The sequence below is a fragment of the Salmo salar genome, chromosome ssa10, assembly GCF_905237065.1.
Source record: "Salmo salar chromosome ssa10, Ssal_v3.1, whole genome shotgun sequence".
Taxonomy (NCBI): domain Eukaryota; kingdom Metazoa; phylum Chordata; class Actinopteri; order Salmoniformes; family Salmonidae; genus Salmo; species Salmo salar.
The window spans coordinates 6,757,313-6,783,770 of NC_059451.1; the positions used below are offsets into that span (position 1 = coordinate 6,757,313).

General features: G+C 42.0%; 1 protein-coding gene across 16 annotated transcripts in view; it reads right to left on the reverse strand.

Moving 5' to 3' along the window:
* adgrl2a (adhesion G protein-coupled receptor L2a) overlaps positions 1–26,458 on the reverse strand; it is a 215,429-nt gene that overhangs the window by 165,798 nt on the left and 23,173 nt on the right. For all 16 annotated transcript variants that reach the window (XR_006756885.1, XM_045687266.1, XM_014215666.2 and 13 more), the window contains exon 2: positions 5,543–5,716. Coding sequence is in view for 15 of the 16 variants with exons in the window: in XM_045687266.1 (XP_045543222.1) it covers positions 5,543–5,642 (100 nt within the window). In the remaining variant the exon portion in view is untranslated. The remainder of the gene's footprint in view (positions 1–5,542; positions 5,717–26,458) is intronic.

The window sequence follows — 26,458 nt, forward strand, 5'->3', positions numbered from 1 at the left end:
ACACTAGGCCATACACCTCAGCTCTCAATGCCCTAAATGTCAAGTATGGACAGCCCCGTCAGCTCGTGCAGTGTGACATTGGCAACATTCTCAATGCGTCACATGTAAAGGTAAGAATTTGCTTTCTCCATCCAATCCTTTATAGGCATGCTGCAGACATTGGAAGGTCACCAGTGTGCCGAGTTCAAATGTGTAAAAGCTACTGGGTAAATTGCCACCTGAATACCGTGATTGGGTTTATTGAGAGCTGCTTGACTCATGGTATCTTAGAGTAGGACAAACCTATACCCTCCAGAACCTGTCTGGCTGGTTGCAGGTGTAAGCAAGGGCCGGAAGACTCTCACAGACAGCCTCTGTTCTCTACCAGGACAAGCGGGAGGTTAACCGGAAAGAACCATGGTGCCTGGGTACCACCATGTTCCTGACCAGTGAACATGAACACAAACCAGCCAGTTACAGATCTCTTCGTGGTAAGCAGCAACAATCGATCAAAAACAAGCCCAAGTTTGAATTCTATTGTCCTTACTGTGAAGGGGAAGAACACTTCCTAGGCTCATGTCCTGAGTTCAATCTTCTCAAGGGAGAATATCAGGGATTGGATCTCGGTTAAAGTATGCTGCTTGAAGTGTGGGCGAAAACACTCCCCAAAGGAATGCACCCTAAAAAAGCCATGCAACACCTGCAAGGAGTTAAACCTCACCGTGCTACATGAGGTCATACCGCAAGAGAACAGGAGCGTCCTTCTGGTCAGTACTGACAAAGCCGAGACTGGTGTCCTCTACCTTGACTGCCCAAACCGCTCAGCATGAGTTATGTTAAAAGTGGTCAGACTAATCTTAAATCATGGTGAAGAGGCGATGGAGACCTTTCCCATCTTTATGACGGCTCTGAACGTTCAGTCATTCTCCCTGCCGCTGCCTATTGCCTTGGGTTAGAGGGTGAATCAGAGATACTGAGCCTTCAAACTATTCGTTAAGATGTTCTCCAAGAAAGCGGAGCTTCTGTGTCATTCACCATATCCCCTGAAGGAGACAGCGGCACCCGGCATCAAGTCCACAGTGCAGTCACAGCAGACAGTATCTGCCTAACGGAGCACACCTCCCCTTCTGACATGCTTCAGAGGAATTTCCCACAACTGAAGGTCATGCCGCTGCCAAAGATCCACAGGCCACGGCCTCTATTGCTCATAGGGTCTGACCATCCATACCTGCTGGTCCCCATTGAGCCATTCCATACTGGCCCTGTGGGAGGCCCTGTCGCTGTCCACACCTTGCTTGGTTGGGCTGTGCAGGGCCCAGCAAGCCTGATGTCACACACACACGTCCAGCAATGCCTATTCGCTACCATTGCTTCCCCAGTCACTTAATTCCTTAAGAATGTACAGAAGCTATTTTAGGTGGACACATTCCCTCTTTGGAAAGGAATTCACATGTTCCAAGCAAGATCAGTGTGCCTTGAATCTCCTGGAGGAAAAGACCACAATAATCTTGGTGGATGGGCTCCAGAGATATGCAATGTCTCTACTCTGGGCCCCCATGAGCCCACAGCTGCATGTTACAAAACAAGCAGTGATGCCTTCCATTCGTGGCACTGAGCGTCGGTTGCTAAAGAACCCAAGGCTGGCCAAAGTCCACCATTAGGAGATCAAGAAGCTGGTAACCTCAGGCTATGTCGCCAAACTTACTCTTGACGCTGAGTAAGGATCCCTGGAATCCTGTTACCTGCCACGCCACCTCATTGAGCAACACAGCGGCAAATTCAGACTAGTGTTCAACCTAGCTCCTGGTGAAGAGGACACTGCAAGACACCTTCCTGTGGCGTGCAAGCCAACTCCACCTCATCCTCCAGTGACAGGGGTCAGATCCTCATAGTGTTCCAACAGCATGCAACTGTGGGCTCATGGGGGCCCAGAGTAGAGGCATTGCATACCCCTCCTGCATTTGCCATTCATGCACGCCACCCTCCTCCAGAACCACCAGCCATGGTGCTCCATGGGGCAGCAGTACCACTCCCCTTCATCATCCGTCTACCTGACCAGGACCCAGTTACTCCCAACTTGCTCCTCATTGGGCAGCACGACAGTGCTCTACCCCAAGCTATCTATACTGACAAGGGGGCTTGTTGGTCGACGGCAACATAGCCAAATCCTGGCTGACCCCTTCTGAGCAAACATCAAACCCTTCTTCAGACTGGTGGCCTGTTTGATTAGCTTGCCTGAGGTTGACCTAGATCAAAGCATGACCTAGATCAAACCAGGCCTGCTTGCACAGCCCCTGAGGAGTAAGAGCAAAACCAGCAGAGACCACTTTTAGCTGTAGAAAAGGCTAACGTTAACTGTCTCTTTTTAATTGCACTAACTATCCCTTTAATTGCAGTTACCTCTGAGCCATAGATCGTAACGTATCAGTCCTCAATGACACTGCCCATGTTATACAGGCTTTTGGACACTAGAGACCTCTATACATCTCTATGCTTGGAGTTCACCTACAACCAATTTTACTTGTTAAATACCTGAGCTAATTGGTCTTATTAGTTTAGTGCCAAGCCATTCAGGCAGTAGTAAAAACCCTCTCCAGCATTTATCATTTTATTTCTGTTATCTGTGCATCCAATACCCAACTGTGAGTAACCCACAATATTGTTTACATTTTCCTTTCTGTTTGATGTTTCAGTTGATTTGCATCTAAAGACGCACTGTTGGGAATAGTGGTAGAATGTTTGATGTTATATAGAAAGTAATGTTGGGTATGCCTTGAAATTAATCTATTTGTAAATGCTTTGGGGAGAATGATGGTTTATGATTACTAGCTCTGACTACTGGCTCTGAGAATGTGTTGGAATGCTGATGACAGGGAATAATATTATTGTGTTTATTATATATGGTCATGTGGATTCTTCATATCTTTTTTTTTTAAACATACAATCTACTTGCAGACAAGCCACTCAACATTTTACATTACATCCAGTCATCTAACAGACTCCGATCCAGAGCGACCCACAGAAGCAACCGGGGTCAACGCCCTGGCACAGACAGATCTCCCACAAGCTAAAAAACGGGAACCCAAACCAGCAAACTATCAGCCACCGGCCCAAGCTCCCAACTGCCAGGCCACCAGCCCTCCGAGACCAACCGCCAGGCCACCAGCCCTCCCACAGTTCCTGAGAGCTGCCCCTCAACCAGAGACGCCTCCCCCTGCCCCCAAAATCATATTAAAATAATTCCATTCCCCACCCCCAAGCCCCAAGCCCCTGTCCCCAAGCCCCCATCCCCTAATGCACCAACAGTCAACAAAATGAACAAAAGACAAAGGAAAACAGAAAACAACCATTCAGCAAGGCCAACTGAATATGTTTGAGTGCATGTATGGCACTATTTACATGTGCGTGTGTATCTTTGAATGAGAGTGTGCGTATATGCATGTGTACAAACACCTGTGCGGCATCAGCCTCAAGCAAACAGGCATTAGCTGTAACAACGTTGCCCCTCAGTGTCATTCAAACATACTTTTTGTTTTGTTTTATTTTTACCTTTGACTGTCATTCTATCCCCCACCCAGCAACTCCACTCCCACTTATCTCCAATTCCACATCCCAATCCTCAGCTTCCCTCAGCCCATCCCACCCATCTCTGCTGGCCACCCTCTTCGGACTTCTACGCACCATATATCTTTCAACTATGCTGTTAACATACAATTTGAATCTATCTAATCGAATAGAATCCATTGATTGCAAGTTGAAGATAAATACTTTTATAAGAGTATTAGTAATTGACTGACCAGGTCTCTCCAGATCTCCCAAAAACGCTATTTCGAAACTCAATTTTAGATTAATGTTATTCTACCTCACCCAGTGCAATACTTAAATAGGCAATCTGCCTTAACAGGAATGTTTGCTCATCTTTATCATGGTGTCAATTTCGGACCCCACTGTACATCTGCCCACAGAGTCAAATGGGGACGATGAGATGTGAATTTTTGAGGGATGTAAAGGAAAGAAGAGCGGGAGAACCCTCAGAGCAATCAATCTTGCAGTGTCTTAAATCAAAACTTTTAGCCATTTATAGCCCGGCAGTAACCCATTTTAATTCAATTATAAAAATGCATTAAAAATATATTACAGGCAGGATGCAGTTTAATGAACCATGTTTACTTGGGAATATTATTTAATGAAACTCCTGCAAGGCTGAGCCCCGTTGTTAGAACGGGACCGCGGAGGAGAAGAGGGGCTCACGAGAAACCAAATGAAAAGGTTTCATATGGATTAGTGAATAGGTGCATCTATTAACGCAGGCTGAAAATGGTGACCACCTTCTTTGGCTCGTTTTCAGGACAATATCTCTCAAGGCAAAAGATTACTGTTATCATTCTTCAAACTTCACATTTCTCTAGTATATGCTACTTATCGTGATGAACGATATCAGAAAAGTGTCTATGATAAGTGCTCGGTTTGGTCGGTGTTGATAATTTTCTTTGTCCCAGCTCTAGTCAGCATTCACCTTGGTCCTCTACTACGTAAATCCCTTCCAGCCCACAGGATACACTACACCAGACAAGCAGAAACAGACCATTGTAGCAAAGACTGTGGCTGTTTTCCAAGTGGCACCCTATTCTGTACATAGTGCAATACTTTTGACCAGAGCCCATAGAAAGTAGTGCACTATGTAGGGAATAGGGTGCCATTTGGGACAAACTCTGTTGTGAGTCCACCTCAGTGTTAGATGGGATCATAACATGTACAGGATTGGGCATCTATATTTCATGAGCAAATTATGAAATCATGACAATGTGCATAATTTTTTGTTTGATTCACCCATATAGGATAACCGCTCCTTGTCAATCCAACCATTAGAAGAAAAAGCAGTGAACAGTTGGCACAAATAAACCCCCAAAACAGTGCATTTACTGATTCCTTGCGTTCTAAAGATGCTACATTTGGCATAAAGCCTAAATTTGAAATATTCGAAGATCCTAATACATTTGTGGGTGTACTATTCCTGCCATTATGCATATTATGTTGGCCTGAATGGTTGTGAGATAGTTTAGGCATGATTCTGATCTATTTTAGTCTATTAATCAAAGCCCACATTTGCTGTGATTAAAAACATGTATGGTTTAGATTTCTAGATTAAGATGTACAGTATATACAAGGGAATCTCAGTGCAAAATTAAACATGTATCCAGTAGAAGCTTTGATTGCACCAGGGACAACTGATGCTTTGAAGCAGAAAATCTCAAACCAATCACAATTCACCAACTAATGAAACCACTCAATATTATCCCTCATCCTCTGAGGCCACTGTATTCATACAACTACTGCATGCAGTCAGAGGAGCTACTCTGGCAAAAGTGATTATTTTATTTCAGAGCCTAAATGCTAAACTTGAGGAAGACAACAAACATTTCATTGATTGAATGAGAAGAACAGGCCCTTGACATATTCCCTGTCTAATTGTTACAAAAAAACATTGATATTAATATATAATGTTCTAACTTCAAAGGATTTCAATATTAGGTTATTGCACATAACAGGACTGTGTACTTACCCTCTGAAGACTGTATTAGGGCCATTGCAATAAGCCAGCAGAAGGTTGGTAGTTTCCACAGAGAGCATGCCATAGTGCCTTGTGTGGATGGTCTCTGCATGATTTGGTAGCGATGACTGGGGGTTAAAGTCCAGGCAAACAGCTCTCAAAGATGTTCATCCTTGACCCTCTCACCTGCAAGGCAAAGGAAGGGAGACATTCTTCTCATGTTCAAAAGTCCAGTGGTGTCAGTCAGTCTTGAATTTCACACAATATGTACCATCCGCCTTTAACATCCTCCTCAACACCAGCTCTGATGCTGCTCTGTGTGCTTTAGTTTCTTCGTTGTGGAATTTTTGAAACACAAACTGTAAAACGCTACAAATCCAGACAAGCTAGTAAAAAAAAGCCATAAAGTCAATAATCCGGAGGAGGGAAATCCCTTAATGGAAGCTAAGTGCTGAGTGACCATTCAATAGGGCTGGGCCTAGTGGCTGCTACTACTCAGAGGTCCCGCTTTCACCTCCACATGACCAAGAGCTAGCAGTGCTCACCGAGTTATCTGCTGCCCCAAACAAACAAACAAACAAACAAGCTAGCCAAATGGTGTCTCTCCACACAGTTGTTCTGAGTGAACACAACCAAGTTATCTTGAGTAGCTCCTCCCACCCCAAAATCCCTCCCCTGTCACTCAATCCGTACCTGTCATTCACATAGGTTGAATTTGTTGGTTTGTTTTCTTGCTACTACAAAAGGAAAATAGCTAGCTGTCACGGATACAGCGCACAACCGACTGGCAGGCTGCTGGGTGAAACCAAAATGCCTTACCTGGAAGATCATGCGTGGTGTGTGCAATCCTAATGGATCCCCTTTGTCTGCATGTTTACACTCACTAGCTGCACCCGTCCTCTTCTCCCATCAACCATTATCACATTCACCCAGGGACCCACCATCACTCGGGTAACAAGGCACACAGGACCCCAGTAGAACCTTTTCTTTTCTTTTTGCCTTTTAAGAAGTCAAAAACAACTCCACTCTTATTTTTCTGCTTGCTACACTGCCCCAAAGGCCAGAATCACAATATTCTTCTAGATGTTGTATCTACTTGTAGTTGCATTCTTGTCAGCCAGTCACAATAACACTACACTACTGAAACATTTATGGTGATGAAATCTATTTGTAATATATTGCAAAAATCTGATACAAAACCTATTCGTGTGCATTCGCTTGCATTAAGTTTCCTGGTCATTGCATGCGGCATCAAAACAGATTTATCAAGGAATGTGATTATAATTAGTGAATTCTTAAGACCACTGTAAACCAAATCTGAGTCTGAACAATGTCCATATTACAGTACATTGTGTGTGTAACCGGGGTGAAATGGCTAGTTAGTTAGCGGTGCATGCTAGTAGCGTTTCAATCGGTGACGTCACTCACTCTGAGACCTTGAAGTAGTTGTTTCCCTTGCTCTGCAAGGGCTGCGGCTTTTGTGGAATAATAGTTTATTTTTATTTTTTATTTTACCAGGTAAGTTGACTGAGAACACATTATCATTTACAGCAATGACCTGGGGAATAGTTACAGGGGATGATTGAACCAGTTGGAAGCTGGGGATGATTAGGTGGCCATGGTGGTTTGAGGGCCAGATTGGAATTTAGCCAGGACACCGGGGTTAACATCCCTACGATAAGTGCCATGGGATATTTAATGACACAGAGACTCAGGACACCTGTTTACCGTCCCAACCAAAAGACGGTACCCTACACAGGGCAATGTCCCCAATCACTGCCCTGGGGCATTGGTACCATCTTTCGGATGGGACGGTAAACAGGTGTCTTGAATCTCTGTGTCATTAAATATCCCATGGCACTTATCGTAGGAGTGTGTTCAGAGGGTCCCTGGTTTGAGCCCAGGTTGGGGCAAGGAAAGGGATGGAAGCAAGCCTGTTACATTCATTCTGTTGACACGGATCACACTGCTGGAGTTGCTACAGAGAAGAAGGTCAAAGGGGGATGAGTGTAACCACTATGAAATGGCTAGCTAGCGGTGCGCGCTTTGTAGCACTTCAATCGGTGACGTCAGTCGCTCTGAGACTTTCAAGTAGGCCCTCGTGCCTCATTTATAAATGTTACATACTCAATATTCCCCAAAATATGTGCCAGTTTTCATGCAAAAGTTGCCATTTGTGACTCGTTTCAGGAAACTAGGCATATGTCTCACGTCACTACTTCACAGGAGAGGCATTTGAAAGTAAACATACATTGTTTATCAAAATGCATTTTCTCCGGCAGAAATGCCTTCTGGAACGTGAACTTTCATGTGCCGTAAATAACAAACTTGTATTACATCCTTAAATACAAATTAAATTGTTAAATAACGAGCCTAGTAGTTTAGCCATGGAAAAAGGCAGGAACCTTCCCGCTAGCCATGATTGGCTGAACTAATAGAAGGGCTGGACATGCAGGGAGATGACTTTGGATTGGTCTGCCATGTAGCATGCTTCTGTTTATAACGTGAGCTGCTCAGTATGTGTTGATAGCCATTTCTACCACACTGTATCAAAGCAGAATTCCTTTCCCATTGTTCTTCAACTGCAGTGTATGATATACAATTTTCTAGCTCTGAGTCTGTACTTTTATCCAATGTAAAAAACACAATAAATGGGTAGGCCTAGTTAAATATAGTAACAAGATGCAATCATTAGCCATTAGTGAGAAAAGCGAAAATCGATTTATCTTTGCATACTACAATAATTAGAATAGACATATATTTTCATTTTTTTTTCATTTCCATGATCATTGCAGAATAAATTCCTCACCTTTTCTGACTGTGATGGTTTCATAGGCTACTCGCGAAATAGCTTATAGGCCTATAACAAATTAGAATAGACTACCATTCACCCCATCTCTCATTTAATTGGACCTGCTTCACAGTAGTAAATAGATAAGCTATTTCAAGTAGCCTATTTTACTCTATGGGAGTTTAATGTTAGATCAGACGGTTCACCTTTTCCAATGACTTTTGTAGGCAATGTCTGAGTACTGTAATGTGACATTTCTAACGTAGAAAATATTTAATTTATAAACATAATACACATCATAACCACTGCAGAATAAATTCCTCACCTTTTTATTTATTTATTTATTTCACCTTTATTTAACCAGGTAGGCAAGTTGAGAACAAGTTCTCATTTACAATTGCGACCTGGCCAAGATAAAGCAGAGCAGTTCGACAACATACAAAAACACAGAGTTACACATGGAGTAAAACAACATACAATCAATGATGCAGTAGAAAAAAATAAGACTATATACTATGTGAGCAAATTATGTGAGATAAGGGAGGTAAAGGCAAAAAAAAAGGCAAAAAAGGCCATGGTGGCAAAGTAAATAAAGTATAGCATCCCTGTGGCTCAGTTGGTAGAGCATGGTGTTTGCAATGGTGTTTGCAACGCCAGGGTTGTGGGTTTGATTCCCATGGGGGGGCAGTATGGGGGGGAAAAAAATAAAATATGAAATGAATTGAAATGTATGCATTCACTACTGTAAGTCGCTCTGGATAAGAGCGTCTGCTAAATGACTAAAATGAAAATGAATTGAAATAAAACACTGGAATGGTAGATTTGTAGTTTGAAGAAAGTTCAAAGTTAAAATATAAATAATATGGTGCAAAGGAGCAAAATAAATAAAATAAATAAATACAGTAGGGGAAGAGGTAGTAGTTTGGGCTAAATTATAGATGGGCTATGTACAGGTGCAGTGATCTGGGAGCTGCTCTGATAGCTGGTGCTTAAAGCTAGTGAGGGAGATAAGTGTTTCCAGTTTCAGAGATTTTTGTAGTTCGTTCCAGTCATTGGCAGCAGAGAACTGGAAGGAGAGACGACCAAAGGAGGAGTTGGCTTTAGGGGTGACCAGAGAGATATACCTGCTGGAGTGCGTGCTACAGGTGGGTGCTGCTATGGTGACCAGTGAGCGGAGATAAGGGGGGACTTTACCTAGCAGGGTCTTGTAGATGACCTGGAGCCAATGTGTTTGGCGACGATTATGAAGCGAAGGCCAGCCAACGAGAGCGTACAGGTCGCAGTGGTGGGTAGTATATGGGGCTTTGTGACAAAACGGATGGCACTGTGATAGACTGCATCCAGCTTGTTGAGTAGGGTATTGGAGGCTATTTTGTAAATGACATCGCGAAGTCGAGGATTGGTAGGATGGTCAGTTTTACGAGGGTATGTTTGGCAGCATGAGTGAAGGATGCTTTGTTGCGAAATAGGAAGCCAATTCTAGATTTAACTTTGGATTGGAGATGATTGATGTGAGTCTGGAAGGAGAGTTTACAGTCTAACCAGACACCTAGGTATTTGTAGTTGTCCACAAATTCTAAGTTAGAACCGTCCAGAGAAGTGATGCTGGACAGGCGGGCAGGTGCAGGCAGCGATCGGTTGAAGAGCATGCATTTAGTTTTACTTGTGTTTAGGAGCAGTTGGAGACCACGGAAGGAGAGTTGAATGGCATTGAAGCTCGTCTGGAGGGTTGTTAACACAGTGTCCAAAGAAGGGCCAGAAGTATACAGAATGGTGTCGTCTGCGTAGAGGTGGATCAGAGATTCACCAGCAGCAAGAGCGACATCATTGATGTATACAGAGAAAAGAGTTGGCCCAAGAATTGAACCCTGTGGTACCCCCATAGAGACTGCCAGAGGTCCGGACAGCAGGCCCTCCGATTTGACACACTGAACTCTGTCAGAGAAGTAGTTGGTGAACCAGGCGACGCAATCGTTTGAGAAACCAAGGCTACTGAGTCTGCCGATGAGGATGTGGTGATTAACAGAGTCAAAAGCTTTGGCCAGGTCAATGAATACGGCAGAACAGTATTGTTTCTTATCGATGGCGGTTACGATGTCGTTTAGGACCTTGAGCGTGGCTGAGTTGCACCCATGACCAGCTCTGAAACCAGATTGCATAGCGGAGAGGGTGCGGTGGGATTCGAGATGGTCGGTAATCTGTTTGTTGACTTGGCTTTCGAAGACTTTAGAAAGGCAGGGTAGGATGGATATAGGTCTGTAGCAATTTGGGTCAAGAGTGTCACCTCCTTTGAAGAGGGGGATGACAGCAGCTGCTTTCCAATCTATGGGAATCTCAGATGACACGAAAGAGAGATTGAACAGGCTAGTAATAAGAAAGAAAGGGTAAGAAAGAAAGGGTCCAGATTGTCAAGCCCAGCTGATTTGTAGGGGTCCAGATTTTGCAGCTCTTTCAGAACATCAGCTGAATGGATTTGGGAGAAGGAGAAATGGGGGAGGCTTGGGCGAGTAGCTGTGGGGGGTGCAGTGCTGTTGAATGCAGTAGGGGTAGTTAGGTGGAAAGCATGGCCAGCCGTAGAAAAATGCTTATTGAAATTCTCAATTATAGTGGGCTTATCGGTGGTGACATAATTTCCTATCCTCAGTGCAGTGGGCAGTTGGGAGGAGGTGTTCTTATTCTCCATGGACTTTACAATGTCCCAGAACTTTTTAGAGTTTGAGTTGCAGGAAGCAAATTTCTGTTTGAAAAAGCTAGCCTTGGCGTTTCTAACTGCCTGTGTGTATTGGTTTCTAACTTCCCTGAAAAGTTGCATATCGCGGGGGCAGTTCGATGCTAATGCAGAACGCCACAGGATATTTTTGTGTTGGTTAAGGGCAGTCAGGTCTGGGGAGAACCAAGGGCTATATCTGTTCCTGGTTCTAAATTTCTTGAAAGGGGCATGCTTATTTAAGATGGTGAGGAAGGCATTTTTTTTAAATAACCAGGCATCCTCTACTGACGGGATGAGGTCAATATCCTTCCAGGATACCAGGGCCAGGTCGATTAGAAAGGCTTGCTCGTTGAAATGTTTCAGGGAGCGTTTGACAGTGATGAGTGGAGGTCGTTTGACCGCTGACCCATTACGGGTGCAGGCAATGAGGCAGTAATCGCTGAGATCTTGGTTGAAAACAGCAGAGGTGTATTTAGAGGGCACGTTGGTTAGGATGATATCTATGAGGGTGCCAGTGTTTGCGGCTTTGGGGTTGTACCTGGTGGGTTCATTAATAATTTGTGTGAGATTGAGGGCATCAAGCTTGGATTGTAGGATGGCTGGAGTGTTAAGCATGTCCCAGTAGCACGAGCTCTGAAGATAGATGGGGGGCAATCAGTTCACATATGGTGTCCAGAGCACAGCTAGGGGCCGAGGGGGGTCTATAGCAGGCGGCAACGGTGAGAGACTTGTTTTTGGAGAGGTGGATTTTTAAAAGTAGAAGTTCAAATTGTTTGGGTACAGACCTGGATAGCAGGACAGAACTCTGCAGGCTATCTCTGCAGTAGATTGCAACACCGCCCCCTTTGGTCGTTATATCTTTTCTGAAAACGTTGTAGTTAGGGATGAAGATTTCAGAGTTTTTGGTGGACTTCCTATGCCAAGATTCAGACACAGCTAGGACATCCGGGTTGGCAGAGTGTGCTAAAGCAGTGAATAAAACAAACTTAGGGAGGAGGCTTCTAAAGTTAACATGCATGAAACCAAGGTTATTACGGTTACAGAAGTCATCAAAAGAGAGCGCCTGGGGAGTAGGAGTGGAGCCAGGCACTGCAGGGCCTGGATTCACCTCTACATCCCCAGAGGAGCAGAGAAGAATACGTATGAGGGTACGGCTAAAAGCTATAAGAATTGGTTGAATCGTTACTGGTCATGATGAGTTTATATTCCCATAGTAGCCATACACCAAATTACCACGCGCATCTCCCATTTAATTGCGTAGGATATTATAATTAAACGTTTTTGCTCTATGTAACCGACAGGGTGTGCGGTTTATAAGATACATTAGAATTTAAAAGGTGAGCAGACAGTTGATATTTTGCATTGAAGTGTGTAGACTACCACTGTAAGTAGGCCTACTATAGTTTAAAAAAAAATCCAAGTAGACAATGTTTCAAAATTCGCAGGCAGTGGCATATTTACGTTTGAGGAAAATGTGAATACACAACATTATTGCATTTAAACAATCTATCTACAGGTCCACAACAATTTACAATTGTTTTCGTCTTTCAGAAACAGTCAGATAACACAAACTCCTCCAAAGACATTTGATCAAGTTCGCCATTGCAATTCCTTTAGATACTGTCTTGGCCTAATTCCAATACTTCCAAACTATACAGTAAATAAGGATGTTATTGTCACCATAAAAGGTGGGTGATGGGAGTTTTTCAGGCGGTATTATAATACTCATCCACGTGTGCAATTTTATGACAGGTCTGATTTAGAATGGGAAACATGGGTATGTATGGCGTGTGCCAAGTTTACAAATCTTTAACAGCTATTTAGTGTTAAATTTACACAACGGTTATAAATGAGGCCCCTGCACAATTGGCACTCCTCACGTACGGTTACAACTGTATGTGCATTCACATAGCAAGCCTACTCGTGTGTGTGTGTGTGTGTGTGTGTGTGTGTGTGTGTGTGTGTGTGTGTGTGTGTGTGTGTGTGTGTGTGCGTGTGTGCATGGGGAGAGGAGTGCGTGTGTGTGTGTGTGTGTGTGTGTGTGTGTGCGTGCGTGTGTGGGGTGTGGGGGGGGGGGTGTATGCATTCCGCCATCGCTGCTATTAGGTGATGATGATAGGGACTGTATGGGACAGAAATGGTAATATTTTCCTACACCGAATCATTTGAGCTATTATGAATGGTATGTTAATCTGTACAACTATGGTTACTATTATTGTCACTAATAGTATTATTATTTTAATGTTAATACTACAGTTGGTATCATTATCATTATTTCTGTTCTTACTGATCTTTATTATTGGTATGAGGTATGACCAGAAACACAGATTACATTGAATCACATGTTATATTTGCTTCCTTAAATTTCAAATTTCTACTGCCTGTTCCTTGTTAAAGGTAATTCTATTTTTGTAGGAACTACCTATGTGTATTATCTGTCTAATTTGAAAGAAATGAAAGCATTTGGGGATAAGAAAAATACAATTATACCAAATTTATATAGTACAACCGAGGTGAAATGCTTACTGCTCTAACCTGTTTTTGTGCTGTAAGTGGCACTTTGAGCTTTTTTCAAGGGAAGTGTCCCAACTTCTCATGGGCCCTAGGATCAATGTTATGGAGCACACATGGAAAATCAAAAAATGCCAACCATGTGACGTTTCAGGGAAAGGACAAAGGAGGACTGTTAGGAACATTATAAATATCATATATAGATATGCCTAGCAGCTTGATTGCAATGGTACTTTTTGGTAGTAAATTCATTTATTATGGTAAGTATAATTTAAACTTGTATCTCATTATGGTAAGTGATAAAATAAGTATAGCTAATTATAATTTCTAATGGTTTAGCAGATTATAAAAAGACGATCAATCTTTACCTAGCTAAAAGATAAGGAATATAATACCTATTGTTTACAGGAAACTCACTCTACAACTATAGATGATGTTGTGTGGAAAATGGACTGGGAGGGACACATTTATTTCTGTGGGAGAAAAAAAATCTAAAGGGGTGATGATATTAATTAACTTCTCTAGGAAAGCGGGGCAGTATTGAGTAGCTTGGATGAAAAACATGCCTAAAGTAAAATGCCTGCTACTCAGGCACAAAAGCTAGAATATGCATATAATTAGTAGATTTGGATGGAAAACACTCTGAAGTTTCTAAAACTGTTTGAATGATGTCTGTGAGTATAACAGAACTCATATGGCAGGCAGAAACGTGAGAAAAATCCAACCATGAAGTGGGAAATCTGAGGTTTGTAGTTTTTCAAGTGATTGCCTCTCCAGTATACAGTGTCTGTGGAGTCATATTGCACTTTCTAAGGCTTCCACTAGATGTCAACAGTCTTTAGAACCTTGTTTCAGGCTTCTACTGTGAATGGGAAGAGAATAAGAGCTGATTCAGTCATGTGTCTGGAAAATTGGCATGAGCTCAAACATGCGTGCGGCCGAGAGAGCGAGCTGCCTTTCCTTTCAATTCTAAAGACAATGGAATAGTCCGGTTGGAATATTATTGCAGATTTATGATAAAAACAGACTAAAGATTGATTCTATACATCGTTTGACATGTTTCTACGAACTGTAATTGGAACTATTTTGACTTTTCGTCTGGACTAAACTCGTGCGCTTAGTGAATTTGGAGTGCTGGACTAAACGCGCAAACAAAATGGAGGTATTTGGACATAAAGATGAACTTTATAGAAGAAAAAAAAAACATTTATTGTGGAACTGGGATTCCTGGGAGTGCATTCTGATGAAGATAATCAAAGGTAAGTGAATATTTATAATGTTATTTCTGACTTATGTTGACTCCAAAATGGCGAGTATCTGTATGGCTTGTTTTGATGCCTGAGCGCTGTACTCAGATTATTGCAAAGTTTGCTTTCGCCGTAAAGCTTTTTTGAAATCTGACACAGCGGTTGCATTAAGGAGAAGTTTATCTATAATTCTGTGCATAACACTTGTATCTTTTATCAAAGTTTATGATGAGTATTTCTGTAAATTGATGTGCTCATTCACCGGAAGATTTGGAGGCAAATCATTTGTGAACATTACACGCCAATGTAAAATAGGGTTTTTGGATATAAATATGAACTTTATCGAGCAAAACATACATGTATTGTGTAACATGAAGTCCTATGAGTGCCATCTGATGAAGATCATCAAAGGTTAGTGATTCATTTTAGCTGTATTTCTGGTTTATGTGACGCCTCTCTGTGCTTGGAAAATGGCTGTGTGGTTTTTCTTGTCTAGGTGCTGTCCTAACATAATCTAATGCTATGCTTTCGCCGTAAAGCCTTTTTGAAATCGGACAATGTGGTTGGATTAACGAGAAGATTATCTTTAAAATGGTGTATAATACTTGTATGTGTGAGAAATTTGAATTATGAGATTTCTGTTGTTTTGAATTTGGCGCTCTGCTATTTCACTGGCTGTTGGCGAGGTGGGACGCTACCGTACCATATGTCCTAGAGAGGTTTTAACAATAATTTTGATCCGAAACTGCAAATTGTCCAAACAGACCCACAAGGAAAGTGGATCCTTTTAAAACATGCTATTGGACGATAAACACATTTGGCTCATTAACCTGTTATGGCTAGGGGGCAGTATTTTCACGGCTGGATAAAAAACGTACCCGAATTAATCTGGTTACTACTCCTGCCCAGTAACTAGAATATGCATATAATTATTGGCTTTGGATAGAAAACACTCCAAAGTTTCTAAAACTCTTTGAATGGTGTCTGTGAGTATAACAGAACTCAAATGGCAGGTCAAAACCTGAGAGATTCCTTTACAGGAAGTGGCCTGTCTGACCATTTCTTGAACTTCTTTGCCATCTCTATCTTTTACAAAGGATCTCTGCTCTAACGTGACACTTCCTACGTCTTCCATGGGCGCTCAGAGCCCGGGAAAAACCTGAATGTCGTCATCCCAGCCCCAGGCTGAAACACATTATCGCCTTTCTCAAGTGGCCGATCAAGGGACTGTGGGCTTAGGCGCGTGCCCTGGCCGCCCCCGTCTTTGTGATTTTTCCTCTGTTTGCCGAAAAGGAGATTCCCGGTCGGAATATTATCGCTTTTTTACGAGATAAATTGCATTAAAAAAAAAATTCAACAGCGGGTTGACATGCTTCGAAGTACGGTAATGGAATATTTAGATTTTTTTTGTCACGAATTGCGCCATGCGCACGACCCTGATTTACCATTTCGGATAGTGTCTGGGACGCACGAACAAAACGCCGCTATTCGGATATAACGATGGATTCTTTTGGACCAAACCAACATTTGTTATTGAAGTAGCAGTCCTGGGAGTGCATTCTGACGAAGACAACAAAAGGTAATCAAACTTTTATAATAGTAAATCTGATTTTGGTGAAGGCTAAACTTGCCGGGTGTCTAAATAGCTAGCCCGTGATGGCTGGGCTATGTACTTAGAATATTGCAAAATGTGCTTTCACCAAAAAGCTATTTTAAAATCGGACATATCGAGTGCATAGAGGAGTTCTGTATCTATAATTCTTAAAATAATTGTTATGCTTTTTGTGAACGTTTATCGTGAGTAATTTAGTAAATTGTTAGCAAATTCCCCCGGAAGTATGCTAGTTCTGAACGTCACATGCTAATGTAAAAAGCTGTTTTTTGATATAAATATGAACTTGATTGAACAAAACATGCATGTATTGTATAACATAATGTCCTAGGTGTGTCATCTGATGAAGATCATCAAAGGTTAGTGCTGCATTTAGCTGTCTTCTGGGTTTTTGTGACATTATATGCTAGCTTGAAAAATGGCTGTCTGATTATTTCTGGCTTGGTACTCTGCTGACATAATCTAATGTTTTGCTTTCGCTGTAAAGCCTTTTTGAAATCGGACAGTGTGGTTAGATAAAGGAGAATCTTGTCTTTAAAATGCTGTGAAGTAGTCATATGTTTGAAAAATTGAAGTTTTTGTATTTTTGAGGAATTTGTAATTCGCGCCACGCCTATCATTGGATATTGGAGCAGGTGTTCCGCTAGCGGAACGTCTAGATGTAAGAGGTTAATCTATACGGTCCAAATAATGATGATCCACACTTCTTCGAAAATATACATAACAATCTATTGAGCTTGCAGGGAACACATTATCCTGTTATTATGGTGGGAGATTATAACACGGTTTTAAGCAGAGGTGGGGCCAAGTCACGATTATTCGAGTGACAAGCCACAAGGTCCAAGTCTAAAGTCGAGTCCCAAGTAAAATGGGTTGAGTCAAGTTCAAGTCGTGCATTCTCAGAGCAAGTCAAGTCTCAAGTCAAGTAAAAAAATCTATACAGGCAATGATTTGTTCAACTACAAATCTTTGTTTATTTATTGAGGCTACCAAACAGCCCTTTTCATTATTTTGTCAGAAACATTTTGATTATATAATAATTAATTTGAACAACAATTTCCAAATTCAAGCTTCATAAGTAAATTATAAATTTCAAGCAATTCTGACATACCAAAAAAACAGAAGGCCTATGTCAGTAATTGCTGCTTGATGCCCCATTGCTGGTGAGCTTGCAAAGTAAACGGTTCATATTCATGATCACCAACCAATTTTTGGAGCGGCATATTCATTTATGGCAATACTCTCTCCCTACAATTTGACGTTTTTCCTGCACCCGATCCTATAGCTCTACAGCAAATCAACAATCTGCTTGCTAGCTCAGTGGTTTTTACTTTTTGACCTTTGGTATAAGGTTCTATGGACAGATTATTCAAAAGTGTAACTTTTGGACGACATGGTTCACATTATGCCTGGAGAAAACCAAACACTGTATTTCACAGCAAGAACCTCATACCAACGATCAAGCATGGTGATGGCAGGGGACGACAGGTAGCCTATTGGTTAGAGTGTTGGACTAGTAACCGAAAGGTTGCAAGATCGAATCCCCAAGCTGACAAGGAAAAAAACAGTTGTTCTGCCCCTGAACAAGGCAGTTAACCAATTGTTCCTAGGCTGTCATTGAAAATAAGAATTTGTTCTTAACTGACTTGCCTAGTTAAATAAAGGTAAAAAAGGGTGATGCTTTGCTGCCTCGGAACCTAGACGACTTGCCCTAGGGGAACCATGAATTCTGCTCAGATAATTCTACAGGAGAATGTCAGGCCATCCATCTGTGAGCTGAAGCGCAGCTGGGTCATGCAGCAAGACAATGATCTAAAACACACAATCAAGTCTACATGAATAGTTTTAGAATGTCAAAGTCCAAACCTAATCCCAATTGAAACGTTGTGGCAGGACTGGAAACGAGCATTTCATGCATGAAAACCCACAAATGTCGCTGAGTTAAAGCAGTTCTGCATGCAAGAGTGGGCCAGAATTCCTCCACAGCGATGTGAGAGACTGATCAACAACTACAGGAAGCATATGGTTGCAGTCATTGCAGCTAAAGGTGGCACAACCCGTTATTGAGTGAAAGGGGGCAATTACTTTTTCACACAAGGGAATAGGGTGTTGCATAACTTTGTTAATTAAATAAATAAAACAACCATATATTTTGTTTATTTGTAAACTCAGGTTCCCTTTATCTAATATTAGGTTTTGGTTGAAGATCTGATAACATTCAGTATAAAAAATTTGCAAAAATAGAGAAAATCAGATAGGGAGTAAATTATTGTTCACATCACTGTACGTTGTGTCAAGCTTGTTAAAGGAGAAACTGGGAATAGTTATACCTGTGCTAGTTTTGAGAAGAGGAATTGTTTAGATTATTTGTGCATCCTCCGCCCAGAGGAAGCTTCGTGGCTCAGGCTCAACCTGTGGCGTGCTTTGCTCTCCGGAAGACGGCTCCGCTCAAAGGTGGGGTAGCATTGAGTCTAGAGGTAGATCAAATGAAAAATAATATTCCTGGTGTTTGTGATGCCAGCCCTTTGGTGAGACGTAGACCCAGTGACAATGGCGAGAGTGAGAATACCCTGTCTGTCTTGAGCTTTGACAAAGAGTTTCTACCTGATAAGGTCAGGTTAGATTATATTTGCTATTCTGTGAAGGCCTATGTTCCGAACCCGCTACGGTGTTTTAGGTGCCAAGGCTTCGAACATGCTGCAGCAGTGTGTAGAAGGAGATCCCATGATGTGCGAAATGTGTATGAGTGTGTCACAGGATAGAGGTCATCATGGAGTATTATCTCTGAGGGTGCTACTGGGGGGCACCCTTATGTTTCTAGTGTCCAGGTGAGCCTGATTGGGATTATTGGGTTCACCTAGTTTAGGACTATTTAGGTTCCTCTATGGAACTGGGCTGGTTGCTTAGGTATCTTGTGTTGTACTCATGTGCGCTTGTTTTGTTGTTTTTCCTGTGAATACTTCAGTAAACATTCTGGATTTACCCTCACCTCTGCCTGCTGTGTTTCTCTGCACCTGGGTCCGAATTCGTACTAGAGTTTTTGTCACAGGAGGGCATAGTCAGAGGGAGTGTACAGTTGGGATAGAGAGAGCACTGTGGGTCAACTGTGGGGGTGCCCATGCAGCTGGGGATCTGAAGTGCCCTGTGAGAGAGAGACAGGTTGAGATTGCCAGAGTTTGAGTTGGGCAGAAAGTTTCCTATGCTGAGGCAGTGAAGAGAGTGGATGATAGCTGAAAGGTGAGTGATTAGACTGGGAGCCAGATCCAGAGAGGGTGAGTAAGGTTGGTGGTCAACTGCACTGCGTTAAAGGAGCAGAAATCACAGAAGATGGATGTGGAAGTTGCAGCAGCAGAGAAATATTTGGGGGTGAGAGATTTTAGTTTAGAAGATCTACAGGAAGATTTGAGAGAATGGGTTCCATCCTCCCAGGCAGACGGCCTGGTGTAGGATCGTTTAGGGCCAAAGTAGTGGGATGGGTGGTGGGTTTTTGGGGATAGTGTGCAGGTCTATATGTTGGTGCCATTTTAAGATTTTTACCAAAATGTGCAATCTAGTCTGCCAGAAAGCCACACGAAGAAGAAGGGATACTGAAGGAAAGTATTTCTGCGTGAGGGAGACTACTAAGTAAATGAATATAGTTGTGAAATTCAGCATATTTTGCGTTAAGGTCACAAACAAACTACGAGGGAAGTGAATTGTGAACTAGGAAGTCCAAGCTGGAAGCTACCGGTATCTTATTGCATTGTTAAGTGTTCTAGCCTGCATGGACATTGGTTTGTGAACAGTAATTAACAGTTAAAACATTTCTACATGTCGTGTTAATTTATTCAAGTGTGTTAACTTCTGAGCAGCATGAGTGGGGAGCTAACATGAAGCAGCCCAGAATCCCAGTCCAGTGGTTCCTCGACAGGACAGAGCTAGCTCTAGCAATGAGTAAGTGGAGAATGCGGTCGGACCATCAGATAATTGTCATATACACTACCGTTCAAAAGTTTGGGGTCACTTAGAAAAGTCATTGTTTTTGAAAGAAAAGCAATTTTTTTGGTCCATTAAAATAACTTCAAATTGATCAGAAATACAGTGTAGATATTGTTGATGTTGTAAATTACTATTGTAGCTGGATTTTTTATGGAATATCTACATAGGCGTACAGAGGCCCATTATCGGCAACCATCACTCCAGTGTTCTAATGACACGTTGTGTTAGCTAATCCAAGTTTATCGTTTATCAGGCTAATTGATCATTAGAAAACCCTTTTGCAATTATGTTAGCACAGCTGAAAACTGTTGTTCTGATTAAAGAAGCAATAAAACTGTCCTTCTTTAAGACTAGTTGAGAATCTGGAGCATCTGCATTTGTGTGTTTGATTACAGGCTCAAAATGGCTAGAAACAAAGACCTTTATTCTGAAACGTGTCAGTCTATTCTTGTTCTGAGAAATGAAGGCTATTCCATGCGAGAAATTGCCAAGAAACTGAAGATCTCATACAACTGTGTACTACTCCCTTCACAGCACTGCGCAAACTGGCTCTAACCAGAATAGAAACAGGAGTGGGAGGCCCAGGTGCACAACTGAGCAAGAGGACAAGGACATTAGAGTGTCTAGTTTGAGAAACAGATGCCTCACAAGTTCTCAACTGGCAGCTTCATTAAATAGAACCAGCAAAACACCAGTCTCAACGTCAACAGTGAAGAGGTGACTCCGGGATGCTGGCCTTCCTCTGTCCAGTGTCTGTGTTCTTTTGCCCGTCTTAATCTTTTCTTTTTATTGGCCAGTCTGAGATATGGCTTTTTCTTTGCAACTCTGCCTAGAATGCCAGCATCCCGGAGTCGCCTCTTCACTGCCGATAGTGGACAACCTTGTTATACTCCTCTTGACATTTTAAAACTTTCAGAGAATTAGCCATATTTTACCTTTTTACTCATAGGGTTACTATACATTATATTAACCCATTTTACAAGAGATTCTCCAAAATGTAAATGTTCCAGACATTTATATATAAACTCATTTGAACTTTATCTAAATAATAACTAATAACAAGATAACTAATGTAAAACATACTTTGCCTGTAAAACTTATATAGGTTAAGAACTTTTTTGAAAGAGCACAGTTTGAAAGATATGGCAAATAGAAATCAAACAGGACGGACATTACAAATATAAATATTATAAATATATTGGAAGGTTGAGGGAAGAGGAAAGACAAGAGTTAAAAACAAACAAAATAAAATTATTTTAAAATAGACTCTCCATAAAATGTTTATAGTATGTATAAACTGGAAATACAGGACTAAGTGTTGTTCACTAGTTTACTCCAACTGGGAGAGAAGTTGTTGGGTTGGAAGGCAAAAGGATTTTCTTTTTTTTAAAGATGTGCATACAGTTGAAGTAGGAAGTTTACATACACCTTAGCCAAATACATTTAAACTCCGTATTAATAAATTCCTGACATTTAATCCTTGTAAAAAATCGCTGTTTTAGGTCAGTTAGGATCACCACTTTATTTTAAGAATGTGAAATGTCAGAATAATAGCAGAGAGAGAGCATTTATTTCTTTCATCACTTTCCCAGTGGGTCAGAAGTTTACATACACTCAATTAGTATTTGGTAGCATTGCCTTTAAATTGTTTAACCTGGGTCAAATGTTTCGGGTAGCCTTCCACAAGCATCCCACAATAAGTTGGGTGAATTTTGGTCCAATCCTCCTGACAGAGCTGGTGTAACTGAGTCAGGTTTGTAGGCCTCCTTGCTCACACACGCTTTTTCAGTTCTGCCCACAAATGTTCTATAGGATTGAGGTCAGGGCTTTGTGATGGCCACTCCAATACCTTGACTTTGTTGTCCTTAAGCCATTTTGCCACAACTTTGGAAGTATGCTTGGGGTCATTGGCCGTTTGGAAGACCCATTTGCGACCAAGTTTTAACTTCCTGACTGATGTCTTGAATGTTGCTTCAACATATCCGCATAATTTTCCTTCGTTATGAAGCCATCTATTTTGTGAAGTGCGCCAGTCCCTCCTGCAGCAAAGCACTCCCACTACATGATGCTGCCACCCCCGTGCTTAACGATTGGGATGGTGTTCTTCAGCTTGGAAGCATCCCGCTTTTTCCTCCAAACATAATGATGGTCATTATGGCCAAACAGTTCTATTTTAACTTCATCACACCATTTCTCCAAAAAGTATGATCTTTGTCCCCATGTGCAGTTGCAAACCATAGTCTGGCTTTTTTTATGGCGGTTTTCGAGCAGTGGCTTCTTCCTTGCTGAGCGGCCTTTCAGGTTATGTTGATAAAGGACCCGTTTTTACTGTGGATACTTTTGTACCTCTTTCCTCCAGCATCTTCACAAGGTCCTTTGCTGTTCTGGGATTGATTTGCACTTTTCGCATCAAAGTACGTTCATCTCTAGGAGACAGAACGCGTCTCCTTCCTGAGAGGTATGACGGCTGCCTGGTCCCATGGTGTTTATACTTGCGTACTATTGTTTGTACAGATGAATGTGGTACCTTCAGGCGTTTGGAAATTGCTCCCAAGGATGAACCAGACTTGTGAACGTCTACAATTATTTTTCCTGAGGTCTTGGCTGATCTCTTTTGATTCTCCCATGATATCAAGCAAAGAGGCACTGAGATTGAAGGTAGGCCTTGAAATACATCCACAGGTACATCTCCAATTGACTGAAATTATGTCAATTAGCCTATCAGAAGCTTCTAAAGCCATGACATCATTTTCTGGAATTTTCCAAGCTGTTTAAAGGCACAGTCAACTTAGTGTATGGAAACTTCTGACCCACTGGAATTGTAATACAGTGAATTATAAGTGAAATAATCTGTCTGTAAACAATTGTTGGAAAAATGACTTGTGTCATGCACAAAGTAGAAGTCCTAACTGACTTGCCAAAACTATAGTTTGTTAACAAGAAATTTGTGGAGTGGTTGAAAAACGAGTTTTAATGACTCCAACCTATGTGTATGTAAACTTCCGACTTCAACTGTATATATGTATTTATGTGTACGTGTGTGTATGTATGTGTGTATATATAAATATATACTGCTCAATAAAGGGAACACTTAAACAACACAATGTAACTCCAAGTCAATCACACTTCTGTGAAATCAAACTGTCCACTTAGGAAGCAACACTGATTGACAATACATTTCACATGCTGTTGTGCAAATGGAATAGACAACAGGTGGAAATTATAGGCAATTAGCAAGACACCCCCAATAAAGGAGTAGTTCTGCAGGTGGAGACCACAGACCACTTCTCAGTTCCTATGCTTCCTGGCTGATGTTTTGGTCACTTTTGAATGCTGCCGGTGCTTTCACTCTAGTGGTAGTATGAGACGGAGTCTACAACCCACACAAGTGGCTCAGGTAGTGCAGCTCATCCAGGATGGCACATCAATGCGAGCTGTGGCAAGAAGGTTTGCTGTGTCTGTCAGCGTAGTGTATAGAGCATGGAGGCGCTACCAGGAGACAGGCCAGTACATCAGGAGACGTGGAGGAGGCCGTAGGAGGGCAACAACCCAGCAGCAGGACCGCTACCTCCGCCTTTGTGCAAGGAGGAGCACTGCCAGAGCCTGCAAAATGACCTCCAGCAGGCCACAAATGTGCACGTGTCTGCTCAAATGGTCAGAAACAGACTCCATGAGGGTGGTATGAGGGCCCGACGTCCACAGGTGGGGGTTGTGCTTACAGCCCAACACCGTGCAGGACGTTTGGCATTTGCCAGAGAACACCAAGATTGGCAGATTCGCTACTGGCGCCCTGTGCTCATCACAGATGAAAGCAGGTTCACACTGAGCACGTGACAGACGTGACAGAGTCTGGAGACGCCGTGGAGAACGTTCTGCTGCCTGCAACATCCTCCAGCATGACCGGTTTGGCGGTGGGTCAGTCATGGTGTGGGGTGGCATTTCTTTGGGGGGCCGCACAGCCCTCCATGTGCTCGCCAGAGGTAGCCTGACTGCCATTAGGTACCGAGATGAGATCCTCAGACCCCTTGTGAGACCATATGCTGGTGCGGTTGGCCCTGGGTTCCTCCTAATGCAAGACAATGCTAGACCTCATGTGGCTGGAGTGTGTCAGCAGTTCCTGGAAGAGGAAGGCATTGATGCTATGGACTGGCCCGCCTGTTCCCCAGACCTGAATCCAATTGAGCACATCTGGGACATCATGTCGCGCTCCATCCACCAACGCCACGTTGCACCACAGACTGTCCAGGAGTTGGCGGATGCTTTAGTCCAGGTCTGGGAGGAGATCCCTCAGGAGACCGTCCGCCACCTCATCAGGAGCTTGCCCAGGCGTTGTAGGGAGGTCATACAGGCACGTGGAGGCCACACACACTACTGAGCCTCATTTTGACTTGTTTTAAGGCCATTACATCAAAGTTGGATCAGCCTGTAGTGTGGTTTTCAACTTTAATTTTGAGTGTGACTCCAAATCCATACCTCCATGGGTTGATAAATTGGATTTCCATTGATTATTTTTGTGTGATTTTGTAGTCAGCACATTCAACTATGTAAAGAAAAAAGTATTTAATAAGATTATTTCATTCATTCAGATCTAGGATGTGTTATTTTAGTGTTCCCTTTATTTTTTTGAGCAGTGTATATATCTATATATGGGGATTGGAAGTGATGCAGACAATTACATTGATGGAAGCTACAAAATATCTGCAATATTAAAGCCCCTACAAAATATATATGTTATTATTTTTTTTTTTAAGTGGAGCAGACCAGAGAAATGCACGGTGCACTCACACTATAAGGTGACATCGGCTGCGCTGATATACTGATTGAGAAAGGATAAATTCTTCTAAGACATGAGACACATTTGATAGAAGTGCCGAAACTAACACAAATGCTAGTACCGAACCATTTTTCATTTTCTAGTGTCTAAAAAGTACAGGAGTTTCACTATACTGTGCATCCATAGCAGATTGCTAAAACGGTAGCCTACTTTATATGAGTAATATTAATGTAGGTAGACTATTTTCTGGTCACTAATCTGTATATGTGCACCTGCCTTTGCACACCAATGCTGATGACTGGTCATTGGTCAACAGTCAAGACGTGCAACTTTTTGGTTCTAAGGCACAGATTAGATTTTTTTTAAACAAGAATTTGTTTCAATGCCGTAGGCCTATGTTTGTGACCAGATCGAATAAGCAGAAGTATGAATATCAAATACAAATGGTAGGCTAGCCTATACACTGAGTGTACAAAACATTAAGGACACCTGCTCTTTCCATGAAATAGACTGACCAGGTGAATCCAGGTGAAGGCTATGATCCCTTATTGCCGTCACTTGTTAAATCCATTTCATCCAGTTTAGATGAAGGGGAGGGGACAGGATAAAGAAGGATTTTTAAGCCTTGAGACAATTGAGACATGGATTGTGTATATGTGCCATTCAGAGACAAAAGATCACGACTATGATGGACACATTAGGACTTAAGGATATGTGGAGGCTTAAAAACTCTGACCTAGTGAAATATACAGTACATGTAAGAGACTTAATCAAGCTAGTCATCTTGACTACTTTGTTGTGTCCTTTTCGCTGGCACCTAAAGTAAAAAAAGTGTTGTATAGTGGACAGTATGCGATCACACCACCACCTAATTGGCATCCACAAAACTCTTACAGAATTTCCACGTGGTCGGGGATATTGGAAATTGAATCAAAGCCTATTGGATGATAATCTGTTCTTAACCAAGACAAAATAATTTATAACTGACTTTTTCTTGCATAACACAGGAACTGCAGATCCCCTTATTGTATGGTACACTTTCAAATGTGCCTTCAGAGGCCATGCAATTCTCTACTCATCTTTAAAACAAAACAAATTCAGTCAAAAGAGATTAGACTAGCAAAGGAAATAGAGGAACTAACATCGCAGGTGGATGGCAATAAAAGCTGTAACATAGAGGCACAGAATAACGAGGAAAAACTAAAAGAACTGTTCAAGAATGATTTAGTGTAATATTATACAAATAAAGAGAACTGGATGGAAAATTGTGAAAAATTAAGCAAATTCATTTTGACTATTCAACAT